The sequence below is a fragment of the Epinephelus moara genome, chromosome 5 (assembly GCF_006386435.1).
Source record: "Epinephelus moara isolate mb chromosome 5, YSFRI_EMoa_1.0, whole genome shotgun sequence".
Lineage (NCBI taxonomy): Eukaryota > Metazoa > Chordata > Actinopteri > Perciformes > Serranidae > Epinephelus > Epinephelus moara.
In genome coordinates, this window is record NC_065510.1 from 26,379,511 (window position 1) to 26,395,441 (window position 15,931).

The 15,931-nt window shown below is 41.8% G+C and overlaps 1 protein-coding gene across 1 annotated transcript in view; it reads left to right on the forward strand.

Moving 5' to 3' along the window:
• Positions 1 to 15,931, forward strand: part of myo15ab (myosin XVAb) — a 60,911-nt gene that overhangs the window by 13,944 nt on the left and 31,036 nt on the right. Inside the window, exons 11-30 of the mRNA XM_050045222.1 lie at positions 1,405 to 1,468; positions 1,794 to 1,907; positions 4,809 to 4,970; positions 5,117 to 5,230; positions 5,338 to 5,396; positions 5,702 to 5,825; positions 5,933 to 6,028; positions 7,705 to 7,836; positions 8,388 to 8,513; positions 8,749 to 8,826; positions 9,240 to 9,391; positions 10,705 to 10,750; positions 10,869 to 10,993; positions 12,273 to 12,390; positions 12,499 to 12,674; positions 14,090 to 14,174; positions 14,278 to 14,310; positions 14,421 to 14,502; positions 14,700 to 14,830; positions 15,045 to 15,140. Of these exons, the coding sequence (XP_049901179.1) occupies positions 1,405 to 1,468; positions 1,794 to 1,907; positions 4,809 to 4,970; positions 5,117 to 5,230; positions 5,338 to 5,396; positions 5,702 to 5,825; positions 5,933 to 6,028; positions 7,705 to 7,836; positions 8,388 to 8,513; positions 8,749 to 8,826; positions 9,240 to 9,391; positions 10,705 to 10,750; positions 10,869 to 10,993; positions 12,273 to 12,390; positions 12,499 to 12,674; positions 14,090 to 14,174; positions 14,278 to 14,310; positions 14,421 to 14,502; positions 14,700 to 14,830; positions 15,045 to 15,140 (2,113 nt within the window). The remainder of the gene's footprint in view (positions 1 to 1,404; positions 1,469 to 1,793; positions 1,908 to 4,808; positions 4,971 to 5,116; positions 5,231 to 5,337; positions 5,397 to 5,701; positions 5,826 to 5,932; positions 6,029 to 7,704; positions 7,837 to 8,387; positions 8,514 to 8,748; positions 8,827 to 9,239; positions 9,392 to 10,704; positions 10,751 to 10,868; positions 10,994 to 12,272; positions 12,391 to 12,498; positions 12,675 to 14,089; positions 14,175 to 14,277; positions 14,311 to 14,420; positions 14,503 to 14,699; positions 14,831 to 15,044; positions 15,141 to 15,931) is intronic.

Consider the following 15,931-nt stretch of genomic DNA (forward strand, 5'->3'; position numbering starts at 1 on the left):
GGAAGGCCGCCTCGTTCTGTTTAAACCAAAAAGGTTCCGCCAATATGACTACCCTCCGAGGCGGAAAATTGGGCACCTCGGATCAACTTGCCAATCCAGCTCTGTGTGTCTAAACGCTCGCAGCTTGCCGGCAAAACGGCCCAACATTCGCAGAAAATCTGGAAGTGTAAAAGGTGCTTTGGACTAAGCTGTTAGACTAGGGGATGTAGTTCTAACAAAATTCAGCATCAGCATCGCCTGTTTCTTGCCTAAAATGTTCTAGGATAGGATTTTCCTCCAATGGGCAGCGCTTCAAACTTTGTGGAACTCATTCAACTGTTGTATGTAGACGCATCTTACTTTCTAAATAATGCACCCTTTAAGTAGCAGGAAAATAATTTGCTGTTAACTTTAGACCAGATTTTTATTGGTCAATGGCTCAGTCGCTTTCTGCTGCCTCAAAATAGCAATACACCAACAATGCCCCTGACCACACCTCATTATAAGACCTACACACCCATAGGTGCACAGATGGAAGCAGGTACTAACACAGAGTGGGTAACAGAGGCTGCACCGAAGCAACAAATACTGGAGAACAGCCTTTTAAAGGGACAGAGAAATTCCCTCAAGACAATGACAAGATTGAAATGATTCAAGAGAGGATTTGTTCTTTTAAACTTTGTTATTTTGTAAAAAATAAATTGGCTCAACAGAAACAGTCTATGCTTCCAAGACAATATAGAGACAACCAAGTCAGGCGGGAATTTTCAGCTCTACCTCCTGTCTTGCCAACATTGTTTTCTTGGTTCTTAGACTTAGACTTGCTTTATTGTCATTCAACAAATACACCATCGGTGCACATATTAAACGAAATTTCGTTACCTTGGCTCACAGTGGAGTGGATGGATAAATTATGTGATATACAAATAAAATATAATTTATTTTATTTATTATTTAATTAATTTAAATAATTAAAAATAAAAGTTAAGAGAAGATAAATGTTCTCCCAGTTATTTAGGATGGACCATTTATCCAACTGGAAGGGCTGAGGCCCGTTAGGCCCACCCACAACACCGCGCCTTCAAAGAAGCAGCCTGTACTGTATGTTAGCTTAATTCTGAGTAGGCTTTTAGTCACCCATGTGCACGTCTGCAGACACACACACATACACGCACAGTGGGCTTAGTGGAGAATATGCTTACATGTCTCAGTAACACAGTTAGATGAGTAGTTGATCTTTTGCTAGGACTGTGACAGGGAAGAACTGAGCACATTATACATGCATGACCAGTTACTTAACGCAGACTTACTCTGTGTGTGTGTGTGTGTGTGTGTGTGTGTGTGTGTGTGTGTGTGTGTGTGTGTGTGTGTGCTCATGTGTGCATGCATGTGTGTCTGTGTACCTCCCTGTGTGTCATTTACAAGGGGTGTAATCAGCGGTGCCATAACGTCTCAGTACCTGCTGGAGAAGTCCCGCATTGTCTTTCAGGTGAGAAACACACATGAACTCATACACACACACACGTACACACAGCAACAGCAGGTCAGGTGGAGTCTTCTTACCTGTGAGTCATTGTGAGAAAGAGGAGATTGTAGAGAAAGAGGTGTCAAACATGTTGCACTCTATCATTACACAGCCCGGTCCATCAGCCATTCATCCATCTATCCATTTGTCTTTTCTACAGCATTATTTCCATGTCAGTAAATCCACCACCACAGGTCTACACTGTGAAGCTTCTCTAATTGCGTATGCAAAGAAGTGTGCATGCGATAGATGATTTATGTATGTCATGTTGCCATGTGTTCATCCACAGGCCAAATCGGAGCGGAACTATCACATCTTCTATGAGATGTTGGCAGGTCTTCCCCCTAATGAGAAGAGCTCACTGTATCTGCAGGAAGCTGAGACATACTACTATCTGAATCAGGTGCTCAGAGAAATATGAATTACAACCCCCTCCACACACATACATACACACACACACGCACACACAGAGCGCAGATAAGGAGTGGTCACTGTAATCAATTTCACAGTCACATTAACAAATGAGATGTCAATTTTCTGAAAATGTCACATTTATTCTACAAAGTGATTAATGGCACAAACATAAAACTCATTGCCGTACCCAAATACAGAGTAAGGGACCTTTGCAGTCTGGGTTCTTTGTATCTGAGATATATTGAGTGATGAATGTAATTTGCTGATTTATTTCCAAAATGGATATATAACTCGTTACACTGTGTATCCTCCAGTAAGGCTTCGATGATTGATGTCATGATTTTTGTATCGCTCTTCAGCAGCGGTTATGATTCCTCAAACAAAAACTCCTGTAAATCGTCATTTGTCTCATGTGTCTTTGAGTTGTTAGCAGTTTAAACAGAGAGGTCTTTAACTTCTCTGATTGTTTCATTTAAGTACTTTTCTGAGGCCTGAAGAGATAAAACTATCAACAGTTCCCAAATCGGGAAAGAATGAAAAATGGTAAGAAAAAAAATGATATAGTTACATTTGGCTCCAGGGATGGTAATGTTTGTTGGTTGCCTGAAATATCTCAACAACTCTGAGATGGATTACCATGAAACTGTGTACAGACATTGGTGTTTAACAGAGGATGAGCTCTGCTAATATTGGTGACTTTTCCTCTAGCACCACCATGATGCTGACAATTAGTTTTTACAAAAATGTCTCAACAACTATTGGATGGATTGCCACAATATTTGATACAGACATTCATGTTACCCTCAGGATGAACTATAGTTACTTTAGTGATCCCCTGATTTTTCTTTTAGCAGCAAATTTCAAAAAATAAAATGTGTCCAGTACTTTGGTTTTTGACCAAATACCAGTAAGATTAATGACACTCCCATCATCCTCAGCTGCAGTTTTTGTTCAGTGCTACTTTGCGTTCCAATACCCATACCACACTTTTTAGCATGCTAGAAAAAGATTTAGTATGTTCTAATACCCAGTATGTCAAATGCACTAATGCAGTATGCTAAACGTACCGGGATGTTCTACTACATCCAGTAAGATTTTGCAGTATGCAAGTCGCACGCCACACAGACTGAGACTCAGAGAGATGATAGCTCGTTGACATCTCATTGACAGCTGTCAGAAGTCGTAATGACAGATGACAGTGTATTCAAGTAACTGATGACCAGTCGAATAGTAATAATATGACTATTAATTGTTTAAATGAACAAAATAATCATAAAGATTACCAACCACAAAAGGACATAACTATTAAAATAACAATGACAGAGAAATGCATATGTAATTTTACTGTTGTGAATGTTATCGGTCAGAGTCCACAATGTATGCAGTTATAACTTTTTAAGTTAAAACTACATAGATCTCAAAGTAACAACAGCAGAGCTCTGGGTTAACCTCCTTCTCTGGTGGATATATGGGTATATAGGTAATGGATATATGAGAAAAAGGGTCGAAGTTTAGGGCGTAATGTTATGACAAAGTAGTATGTCCCGATTGTTTGCATACTGCATGCAACAGTACATACTTTTTAAGGGCAGCTGCAGTGCCTACTTAAAGTAAAAAGAAAAATTATTATTACCACACCCCTAGTTAGCAAATGTGCTAACACACTAAACTATGAGGTTGGATATGGAAAAAATTATACCTGCTAAACATCTGCACACTAGCATCATCATCATGACCATGTTGGTATGCTTAAGTCACAGTGCCTCCGCAACCTGTCAGATTTATCTTGCATTGAGACCCTCAGGTTGCTCGACAGAATGTTTCTCCTATGACTGACTTATAGTGTGTTAAACCAATAGTCAGTCTTATGTAAGTTCTCTGATATAGGGCTTGGTATTGGTACTCAATTTATTGACGGAAATAACCCAGTGCCAAGTAGCAACCAAACTTCTCTAGTCAAACGATACCGGTATTGGATCCTTTTTGTACCCAGACCTGCAACAAAATGACTATTTGTATGGTATTGCTCACAGCCAATCACTGGAATTTTTCTTCGATTTAATGCAATGTGTGATTGGCCTACTATTGCAGCAGCTACAATCCATACAGTTCATGGTGTGCTAAAGTCAAGCTCAGTGTATTTGACAGAGTTGGTAGTTCAGCGTGCCAAGATGCCACCAAATGAGTGGTGGTAGAGTATTAAGCATCTGAAAGCTTCCACTCACATGATGGATGTTGAATGAAATTTTTAAAAAAAATAAAAAAGTATCAAATAAAGTGCTCTGGTGGTATCAGTATTACTTTAAAGGCACTGGTATTGGTACTGGTGTTGTAATTTTTTAAATGATACCCAGCCCTACTCTGACAGTGTATCCCTGCCCTTGCACACTTTTGTGCTACCATTGAGCCAGTTTGCTCTCTTGAATTTCTATGTACCACTCCATGAAATGTGATGAAACACAAAGCAACACGTTGCTCATGCCACTGCTGATTAAAGATCCTTGACTAATTACATTGTTATTGGTTGTGGTTACTACTACGAGCACATGTGGCTCACTTTTTTGAATAATAACGTAACACCAGGCTGAATCGTAGTGTTTCACTGCCCTCTGTATGGTCAGAAGTGTGAAAGTGTAGTCAGACATGTGCCCCAGTAACCACACCCAGCAGTGACATCACAGTATACTGACACACCCTGACATATACTTCTACATCACTGCAGCAAGGTGAGAAGTTGAACCCCCTGGAGGTCTGCGAAAACAAGACTTTGAGCTGCTGATAAGTTGCTCTTTAATTAGAGCTGTGATTAAACAGGCTGGGGGTAAGTATGTTGTTGTTGATAACGGTGTATGTGTGTGTGTGTCTGTGATCCGTGTGTACATGAGTGCAGGGAGGGGATTGTACCATAGAGGGCAAGGATGATGGGGAGGACTTCAGGCGTCTGCTGAATGCCATGGACATCCTGTGTTTCACCCCAGAGGAGCAGAACGGCATCTACAGACTGCTGTCCTCTGTCCTTCATCTGGGGAACGTCTACTTCCAGCCACTCCAGGTCTCTCTGTCTCACACACACACAGACACACACCCAGGCCAAGTAAATGCTTTTAGTTTCACGGCTGAATGATAATGATGATGTTGATAGATGATGGTAATAATGAATGTGTATGCCTCTGTGCGTGTGGGTGTGCGTCCCTGCAGGCTGAGGGTCAGGAGGTCGCCTCGGTGGTGAGCGCGCAGGAGATCAGGGTGGTAGCCGAGCTGCTGCAGGTCTCACCTGACGGCTTGCAGAAGGCTGTCACCTTCAAAATGACAGTGAGCAGAACACAGTGACACCCTCACACACAAACCACACATATATGTAATTATGTTATAACAATTAAGGAGATGTTGTCAGATAACAGATGTGTTTGATCCCCCAGGATACAGTAAGAGAGAAGATCTTCACTCCGCTCACAGTTGAGAATGCTGTGGATGCCAGGTCAGTGAGACTGAATTTAGTATCTGTTAAATTAAATACTACTCACCTATTTCTGCATGGAATAACCTGGAATAAAAGTCGAATCTTGTTTGAGGGTTTTTAATGTCCTCATTTTTTTTCAAAAATCATGCCAGGAGACTACTGAGAGGGAGTAAAGCGTCTTTGATATTCTCTTCCAATCTTTGGTAGAGGCATGTGAGGACAAAGGACGTCAGGGCTGGGGGAGAGATTTTTCAGATGTCCTCTGTTTCCATAGGAACCGGGTTTTCTGTTTCCATAGAAACCTTATTGTGTGTTTTTCATAGAGATGCCGTTGCCAAGATCCTGTACTCGCTGCTGTTTAGTTGGCTGACAGAGCGCATCAACGGACGGGTCTACCCTCGCAACGAAGCCCTCTCCATCTCCATATTGGACATCTATGGATTTGAGGTTAAGCTAAAGAGTGATCTCGCTCAATAATGTCACAGCGCTGATGCGTCTGAGCTGACTTGTGTTAACTCCGCCACTCCCCAATGTCTCCACTCTTTGCCCTCCAGGAGCTACAGGTGAACAGCTTTGAGCAGCTGTGCATCAACTACGCCAATGAAACTTTGCAGTTCTTCTTTAACAGGGTCATCTTCCAGGAGGAGCAGGTCAGGGAAACTACAAGTTGATATTTTCATTCACATATTGTGTTTTGTCAAAAGGTTAAACCAGCCTACATACTGTATGGTTGAAAAGTCAAAATGTGAAAAAAGAGCATTTAAGACAAGTTAGTATAATCATAAGAAAGGTTGGGTTCAATGTCTTCACATGCCGTCAGGTAATTGGGTTACACTCAGCTTTCCACTGTTACCTGATTTCTTAAACTCTATGTATTCAAGAACGCAAGAGATGGGGGATTAGAGCTGTGGAAAGCTGTATTCTTGGCCATATATGTACGTAAATATCTTTTAAAAATGGGGTGAAAGGTAAAGTTTGTTACACATTGCAGTTCATCCTCAAATTCAAAACTACTTTTATCATTATTCTGTTATTATTAAAAAAAAAAGAAAAAAAGAAAACTGACTAAAACTGAATCTACTAAAACAGGTACGTGTAACCATAAAACAGCAAGGAAAAACCCCAAATTAATGCTAACTGGGTTAATACGTTTGAAACGTCAGAGCTACAGGTGGTAACTTTTATGAAAGTAACGTTTCATATCTGCTAAAACTCACAATGTGCTAAAAGTCTGGGGCGTCGGTGGCTTGGTTGGTAGAGCAGGCGCCCCATGTACAGGGCTGTTGCCACGGCGGCCCGCCTGTGGCCCTTTGCTGCATGTCATACCCCCCCACGCTTACCTGTCCTGTTCATTAAAGGCAAAATGCCCCAAAAAATATCTTTAAAAAAAAAGTCTTTCCTTCTCTTCCTACTGCATGTAATGACATTTGCTGGAATATACCACTGTGCACCAAAAACAACCAGTGAGAGTCGTCTCTAATGCAGCTGTTAATCATGTCACTCACTGCTCAAGAAAACTAGGCAGCGCTGATCAAATATAAATCAAGATTCTTTTACTGCAGTGCCTATTCCTCACCGCAAATGGTTTCAGAAACATATTTTAGTGTACTGTTCAGCTGTAAAATGAGACATTTTGTGACCTGGCCACCATGTTGGATACAGTCGACAAAAATATCAATCACCGCCCACTGGCTAGACCAGCTTTCTCATTTTACAACTAAACAGTCTACTGAAACATGTTTCTGAAAACATTTAAGGTGAAGAATAAGCAATGCAGTAACAGAATCTTGATTTATATTTGATCAACACTGCGTAGTTTGACTGCAGTTCACAAGCAGTGATTGACAGCTGCGTTCGAGACTCCTTGGCTCTAACTGGTTGTTTTCATTCACATGCAGTAAGGCCATTAGAGGCTCTATAAGGCAATAGAATAGGCAGAGGAATATGATTTTTTTTTCATACACATCTATCTTATTTAGTGCCTTGTAAACAGAGTCAGTTTGAGCAAATATGAGAAAAGTTATTTTTTTAATAAAGGTTACAAACCACAGCCATAAATCTGAGAGATCTGAACCCAACAACACCTTTATATTTAGTTAAGAGGCAAGAAAAGATCCAGTATCATTAATGTAGAGTTAAAAGATGCACAGCCTTGTTTGTAATGTGACTCATTTCAGAGAAGCTCTCATAAACCCACGAGGTCATTAAATCACACCAACTATAGTGGCCACAGCAACACTTCAGCTGAAGTGAAAACAACCAACAGTGGAGTTAGAGGAGTTTTATACACACACCAACCTGATAAACTTTTGTGCTGTGTGTGTAGGAGGAGTACATGCGGGAGCAGATCGAGTGGCAGCAGCAGCCCTTCAGCCACAACCAGGCCTGTCTCGACCTCATTGCTGCTAAGCCCCACGGGATCCTGCGCATACTGGATGATCAGTGCGGTTTCCCTCAGGTACTGCCACACTTGATTTAAACTCTTCTTTTCTAAAGTTACAGGAAATCGCTAAAATGTAATAATAAACACAGCTTGATGGAAGTAAAGTGGAAACAAGATAGCATGTGTACTTCATTGAAGTTAGATTGGATTGCTAGAAACTTTTAAATCTTTTATTTATGTGTATTGTGAAAAAAGGCAACAGCTGACAATAACTCACATTTCAAATATTTCATATCTCACTTTTAAAAGGAAATTGAGTTAAACATCTCACATATTGGATTTCTCTTAAGTATATTGTAGCTGGATCAATACTAAACTATCCCACATGCTCACTTAATTGCCTACCTGCTGTTATCATTATTCCCAGGGCTCCCAATGTAAGAAGCTCATCTTGAGATAAATGTATTATGAAGTGTCTCCACTGCTCAGCGTGAAATATGAACACAGTGTTACAAGAGTAACTGACTGAGGCAATCTGCCGAACACACACAGGCAACATGTGTTTGTGCTGTCAAGGTTTAGTTTCCATGGCTCACCAACCATTAACCATCTCCAATCATTGCTAGGCAACCGACCACACCTTCCTTCAGAAGTGCCACTATCACCATGGAAACAACCCGCTATATGCCAGGCCAAAGATGCCGCTGCCAGAGTTCACCCTGAAACACTATGCTGGGAAAGTCACATACCAGGTACATTTCTGTCTTACACTGTTTGTGACACTTTTCCCTTTTTCTCTGTTTTTACTTGTAACAATTTAAGATGTTTTACAAAAGAAAAGGAAAAACAAATTTTGATTTAAGGTGAACTGTCCCTTTAAAGTCTCCACCTTGGATCAAGGGTTATGGTGTTGTTACACTTCTGTTTGTCTGTTACTCTTGAATTCCTGGTTTAAACTGAACACTTTTCTGATGATTTGTGGTGCAGGTGCACAAATTCTTGGATAAGAACTTCGACACGGTCCGACAGGATGTTTTAGACCTCTTCATCCAGAGCAAGAACAAAGTGAGATGTTTCGATAGACTTACTTATGACTTTCTCTCTCTTATTGTTCTGACATTTACAGTATTTAATTTTTTATTTTCAATTAAATATTATGATTGTTACTCATCATCTTGTATTGTGGGTGTGTGGCACAATGTGTGTTTTGACTTTTGCTTTTACCTTTTCTGTTGAGACCCACTTAGTTATTATTGTTTTCAGTCAGGAATACATTTAAGTTGACATTAGGTTACACTAGTACTTTACTAATTCTGCTGTTTGAAACTCACCATGTATTCAATACACATGCAAACAGCAATATTACCCTCCTATTAAATAACACGAAGCTCAGAATTGACTGTTCACACTGTGGCTTACCTAATTGTTCTGTGTGTGTGTGTGTGTGTGTGTGTGTGTGTGTGTGTGTTTGTGTGCAGATGGTGTCCAGCCTCTTCTTGAAGCACTCAGAGTCTGGGTCACAGCAGCGGTCGAACGTGCGGCGCAGCAGCACGGCTCGTCGTTATCAGGCCAACACAGTCAGTGCAAAGTTCCAGAGCAGCCTGCAGGAGCTGGTGGAGAAGATGGAAAGGTTTGAGTCAAACATTTAACCTTAAGGACAATGTAGAAACCTCTAAAGCACATTTGTAACATCAGAGGAAAATGGTAAAGCTGTATTCAACACCGCTCCCTCCCTATAGTGTTAGAATTGCCTTCCTCCAACTCATTTGACTGTCCAAAACTATAAGTGAAAAATTTATGCACAATCTAATGCCCTCAACATAAACATTAATTCATGTATGTTTTGCTACTGAGGAGGCAGACATGTAAGTGTCCAAAATTTGCTGTGAGATAAGACGTAGCAAGTGTGTGTGATGCAGAGACCAGTGATAGACGAAAATGAACAAGCAGATCTTTTTGAACAACTTTTTTTTAGTGTCCTATATGTTCTGGGCCAGCCTGTCAGACGTCTAAATGCTCACCCACTCACCTGCTCAGTGTTATCGTAGGGTTCTGCTCACACTGCTTTGGTGATTGAATGAGAAGCCATTGAATCAAACTCGAGTCCAGACAGTCTGGCAATTACACTCACTGAACAAGACAGAATGAGGCGTTCTCTCAAAGTTGGACGTCTGCTGCTTGGCAATGAAGAACAACAAATCGATGGAGTCATATCAGGTTTTCCAACATCGTATTGAGTTTACATAGCCTATCAACATACAAGTGGGAATTTGAACCAATGCATCAAAATTAATACAGTATTTAATCTTTTTTAATTTAAACTAGAACATTATGACTGCTAATGCATTAAAGTTTTGTGAGGCAGGCAGCACTAGCTGTCGTACGTGCATGTACAATAAAGGAGTGTCGAGGAGACACATATTTTGCAAAAAGTATCAGAGCTCCAAAGGTTCAATATTGTAAAAAGAATCGGTTCACCCATCACTTGCGGGGACTACGGAATGATTGAAAGAGGGAGGGGCACATGCTGTATCATGGCGTTGACCCTTAAAAGACAATGAGTGAGTACTGAATAATGTGCTGTGCCTTGGTTTACCCATAGACTCAAGTGATTAGAGATCAGTTCTGGCAATTCTATAAGCCTCCCATGTCAGTGTTTATAGGAGCCATTTATCTTGTGAAGATTAATTTCATTTGCTTAATTTGAGCTCAGTCACGTCTCTTACAGATGAAAACAGAGGCCTCTGGAGATCTCTCAGTCTTAAACTGTTAATATGTTGCTTCAACTGTAAAACCATGCCCTGCTCTACCAATTTCTTGCTTAGTTGGTTTCCCTTAGTTTCCTCCCAGGTGGAAACCTCCTTGCACAGGACTAATGTACTAAGCCTGTATCAAATCATATGTTCATTTATCCATCCGTTCGTTCTCATCTATCTGTGACAGGTGTAACCCTTATTTTGTGCGATGCATCAAGCCAAACCATCATAAGGTATATTTACAAGTTGGATGATGTGTGCAGGTTTGCAGTGTTTATTTTATTTTATTTCTTTGCATTTTAATTTGTCTGTAACATGCAGCTGATGTTTATTATGTATATGTATGTGTAGGAGCCAGGAGTGTTTGACATGGAGCTGGTCAACACTCAGCTACATTACTCTGGCATCATGGAGACCATCCATATCAGGAGGGAGGGTTATCCAATCAGACTGCACTTTCACAGCTTCCTAAAAAGGTTGGTGACTAAGCAATCTTCACCTTAAGTCTATTTGAGAAAATGTGAGGTCTAATTGAACCGTGTAAGCTGAAACTATGGTATCTCAGCCTCCTGTTAAGCTTTCTTTCCTGAAACGAATTGTTTTTGTTCTCTTACCACTCACATCCCTCATATGGTGAAAAAAAATTGCTGGGATTATTGGCTTTTTCTGGCAGGAGTACAGTTCACACACCAATTTCTTCATGCTGAAATAGCCATCTGGCACTTGCCAGCTCCTGCAGTAGGAAAGCAGCGGTAACCAATTGATCTCACAGCACCTCTGACCACTGGCTGCCAAAATAGTCTGACGTACAGTATTACAGAAAAACAGTTTGAGAGTGCAACATTCACAGTCAATTAGATTCACATTAAAGCTCCTAAATACAAACTAATACTTAACTACCGAAACCCAGAATACCAACCAGCCTTGCCCTAGGTCTTCAAGTTTTACATTCACACTGAGGTAAAGGAACAGCTCACCCCAAAATCAGAAATACATATTTTTCCTCCTACCTGTAGTGCTGTTTATGGTGCTAGGTTGTTTTGGTGTGAGTTACCGAGTGTTGGAGATATGGGTTGTAGAGATGTCTGCCTTCTCTCATATGTAATGGACCTAGATGACACTCAGCTTGTGGAGCTCCAAGTGCCAAAAAATACATCTTTAAGACTCAGCAGCAATGTTGTTGTTTCATGACCCAGTTACTCAAGATATTACATAGATCTTGTTGTGAGCACTTTCAAAGGAACTTTTTTCTTTCTACCAAACTACACCCGCCAACCATATCACCACACAGAAGGAAGCGTGCATCTACTGCTAGCTTATCCAGCCCCACTGAGCTAGCTAATGTTACAGCTCAGCAGCTCGTCCATGAGTAGATGCATGTTGAACAAACTGCAAACAGTAGTCAGCATATCTAAAGTCCTTCAGATAAACTGAGGGGAGAGAAAGACTGTGTCTTCTGACCTGTTCAGAGTGAAAATAGGCTATTCCTTCAGCGTTTCTTTTTTTAGGTACTGTTGGGGCTCTATTATTGACATGAATGACTAAGCCTTTTGACAAGAAATGCAAAGTTAATAAAAGCGACTACATGCAGAGGGCTCCAGCTTAGGGGACCCTTGAGCCCTATGGCTCATTTGATATTACATCCATGCCTGTAAGACACATATTGCAGCTTTGGATTTCACTGATCCTTGTTCACATTTACTCCAGAATTCATACTAGATTGTCATTTTAATATTTGCGTGTGGGCATGCTCAGGTATAAGGCCCTGCTTTGCCTGGAGGATCCTCCACCTGCAGACGGAGAAAACTGTGTCGCCATGCTCCACAAGCTCGCTCCAGTTAAGAGCGGCTCGTATCAGCTGGGAGTCAGTAAGGTGAGCTGCCTCAGTAACATAAACACGTGCAAAATAAGGTCAAATGAATCAAATAAAAGAAGTAAATACTGTTATACTGTGGTTCATATGTGTGTTTGTGTGCGTTAGATTTTCCTGAAAGAGGAACTGTATCAGCTGTTGGAGGGGAAGCGTGACCGTGTGCTGAACATCGCTGCCATGACGCTGCAGAGGTACACCCGTGCGTGTATGATCCGAAAGAAGTTTGCCAAGTTGCGACTGCGTGTGACCATGTTTGAAGCTCGCTGCAGAGGCTACCTGGCCAGGTAATGTTCACCTTGGGTCAACTTCAACTTATATTTAACAGCTCATGACTGAAATAGAGGTGTGGCCCTTAGAACACGAGCACTCAGAGCGCAGACATCCGCCAAGGCCAAATGCCCTATCTTGGTGAAAAATGATGATTCTTGTGTCCGCCCCCTGATTAAGATCCGCTTCAAAATTTAAAGGTTCTGTATGTGATATTCAGAGCATTAATATAGCAGCTAACCACTATTTTCTATGTAAAGATAAGCAGAGTAACAGCGTCCTCAGCAGATAATTAAGTCACGCTAACTCTGTGTGTGTTGTAATCCGAGCTTCTCTGTGGTTTGTTGCAGTAAGCTGGTCCAGTCATGAATGCATGTTGGTGCATGTATGTATCCGACTGGGTAGCTCATGGCTGCCGCTTTTCACTGTGCTCAAATGGCGGTTACGCTGATATTGGGACGGTGTTGTTGCGAAAGTGTAGCGTCCACCCTCCTGTTCCCCCCGGTTATAACTGTAAGCTCTGTCAGCACTGTTGCTGTTGTTTTGAGCTGCTTACGGAGTTAACACAGTTAGCTGCTAGTGCCAGCTCAGCCATCTCCATGTTTAGAACGCTGTCCAGACAGCTCATATGCTCTGAATTTCACATAGAGCCTCTTGAATGGGTCCCTCTTGGCCCATGACTCACCCTTCATCTGAATGTTATGAAAATCAGGCCAGTAGTTTTTTCGTAATCCTGTTGACAAACAGACAAATGCACAAACAGACAAATGCACCCAGTGCTCAGCTTGAAAACCACTCGTATCATTGGCCTCTCACTGGCAGTTGACTCTTAAGAGCTTTAGCTTTCTTTAATGGGCAGCAACCCGTCCTGCCTGAGTCTGGAGTTTCAGTCTTGAGCTGGGCAATTTAGGCTTTAGTGTTTGGTTTCAGAGAGCCAAATAGGTCAAAGCTTATCACAGACAACCTGCTTCTTTTGTCCTTCATGTGAGGAGACGGGGTCAGACGAATCAGGTGGTGCTCATCCATCAAAGGTGATAGATTTCTCACTCACTGCCAGTCTGACAAAACCTGGAGACGTGATGCAAATTAGCATTGTATTTGAACGTGTAATAATTCACCTACTTGTTTAATGACGGCACTAAAATGGCAATAAAAGCAAGGTCAAACCTTTTAAATCTGTAATGATACTTAAGAATCATCGGTCACGCTTTGATGAATTCAGGGAAATTATACCTCATGCACAGAAGCTATAACTAACTCTATAAGTGTGATTAACACAAATCTTGCTACACCATTTGTGCTGTCTGTTCTAATTACAGTGACTGACATTACAGTAAAACATCAGACTTAAAAACTAAAACGTGCCAATTCCTTCAACATCTCCCTCTCCTCTTTCTGTATCTGCATGAATAATCCATCTTTTCCTGAACAGAAAAAAGTTTGCTCAGAGGAGGAAGTACCTCATCTGGCTCCGCTCTGCTGTGCTGCTCATCGTCAACCGCCAGCGTTACATGAGGGTATGCACACTGTGTCTGTGTCATTTACAGTTTTCGTGTTTGAAAAATGAGCAAAAAGAATAAACAAATGTGTGAAGTGTGATGCTGTTTTCTTTTCTGTCAGACAGTGGTGGAGCCTGCAAGGAAGGCAGAGGAGGTGAGTGAGGGTGTGAAATAAAGTGTGTGAGAGGAAGGAGAAAAGATGAAGATGTTGCATCAGTGTGTAATGTAAGTGTTTGTATATGTGTGTGTTTGCGATGTGTGTAGGATCGCATCAACAGAGAAGTGGTGAATGTGACAACGCTGCCTATCCCTGCTGAGCTGGCAGTTCTGCTACAGGCAGCCTCAGGTGTGCACACACACACAAACACAGTATATATACAACACACTGATCTGCAGTCACTCTGTGCTATAAATAAACTTCCATCAACAGATGTGTTCCACCTTGTTTTGCAGGTGGGTTCAACAATATTTATTGTCATATTTCTGTGGTGACGTGGCCTGCTGCGTGTGTGTGTGTGTGTGTGTGTGTGTGTGTCTGTGCAGGTGGTGAAGAGCTGCATTCTGACTGCTTGGCGGTGGTCCAGGCTCCAAAGGTTCAGGTTGACCCCCAGCTGACCCTGCCCCTGGATATCAACAACTACCTCATGACACACTACATCCGGGCCATATTTAGGGTAAACACACAAACAGAGTACGTGCAGGGAATCTACACGTGAACCCATGAATGAAACATAAACTAACCTTGGTGACCTTGACTGGACCCAGGACAGTGTTGTTGCAGCACTCCATCCACATAACTACGTAAACAGTCACTGTGTATTATCAGTCATACACACTGTGTGTGTGTGTGTGTGTGTGTGTGTGTGTGTGTGTGTGTGTGTGTTGTAGGAGCCGTTGCTTGGGATGCTGACTGCCCCACTGGAGAGTTCACTGATTCGAATGGATGAGGAGCTGAAACAAGGAGCCCTGAACGTTTTCATTCTGGTACATGTTGCATTCACATGCTGCTGGTAAACACCAGCATTTAGGACCATTAAGTCAGCTGCTAAACAGTGTCACAAAATCAAATTAACACATGCTGTAGTTTAAACTGATTTAAAGAAAAAAAAAAAAAGAGAGAGAGTTTTTTTATAGCATGGTAGAAACTCTGGTAGAATAATTTTGGTTGTAAGGTTTTTTTGTGATATACACCTTTTAAATGCAGCATTAAAACCACTGACAGGTGAAGTGAATAGCATTGATCTTGTTACAATGCAGTGTTCTGCTCAGAAACCTTTCCATCTGACATGCACCACCCACCCAGCATGCTCGAAGACCAAATACACCCCCTCACTGCAACGGCACTACCTGATGGCACTGCCCCCAGAAGGGCAATGTGCCAAAAACTGGTCAGGAATGGCCAAAGAAACATGACAAATAGTTCAAGGTGTCACCCTGACCTCCACATTCTCTAGATCCCATCTTACTGAGTGTCTGTGGAACATGTGGGTGCCCTACCTCGCAACACACACGTTTCAAAGGATCCACTGCCAACACCCTGATGCCAGACACGACAGGACAGCCCCCAGTGGTCCTGTATCCATGCCTTGGTTACCAAAGGACGGTCGATCGGATTAAGATTTGGGGAATCTTTGTCCCATTCCATGGGCCATTCCTGAGCAGTTTTCGAGGTGTGAAATGGCGCATTGTCCTGCTGGGACAGCTCTGCCATTGCAGAATGCTGTTGTCTTCAGGGGGTTTACTTGGTCTGCAACAGTGTTTGGGTGGGTGGTGCA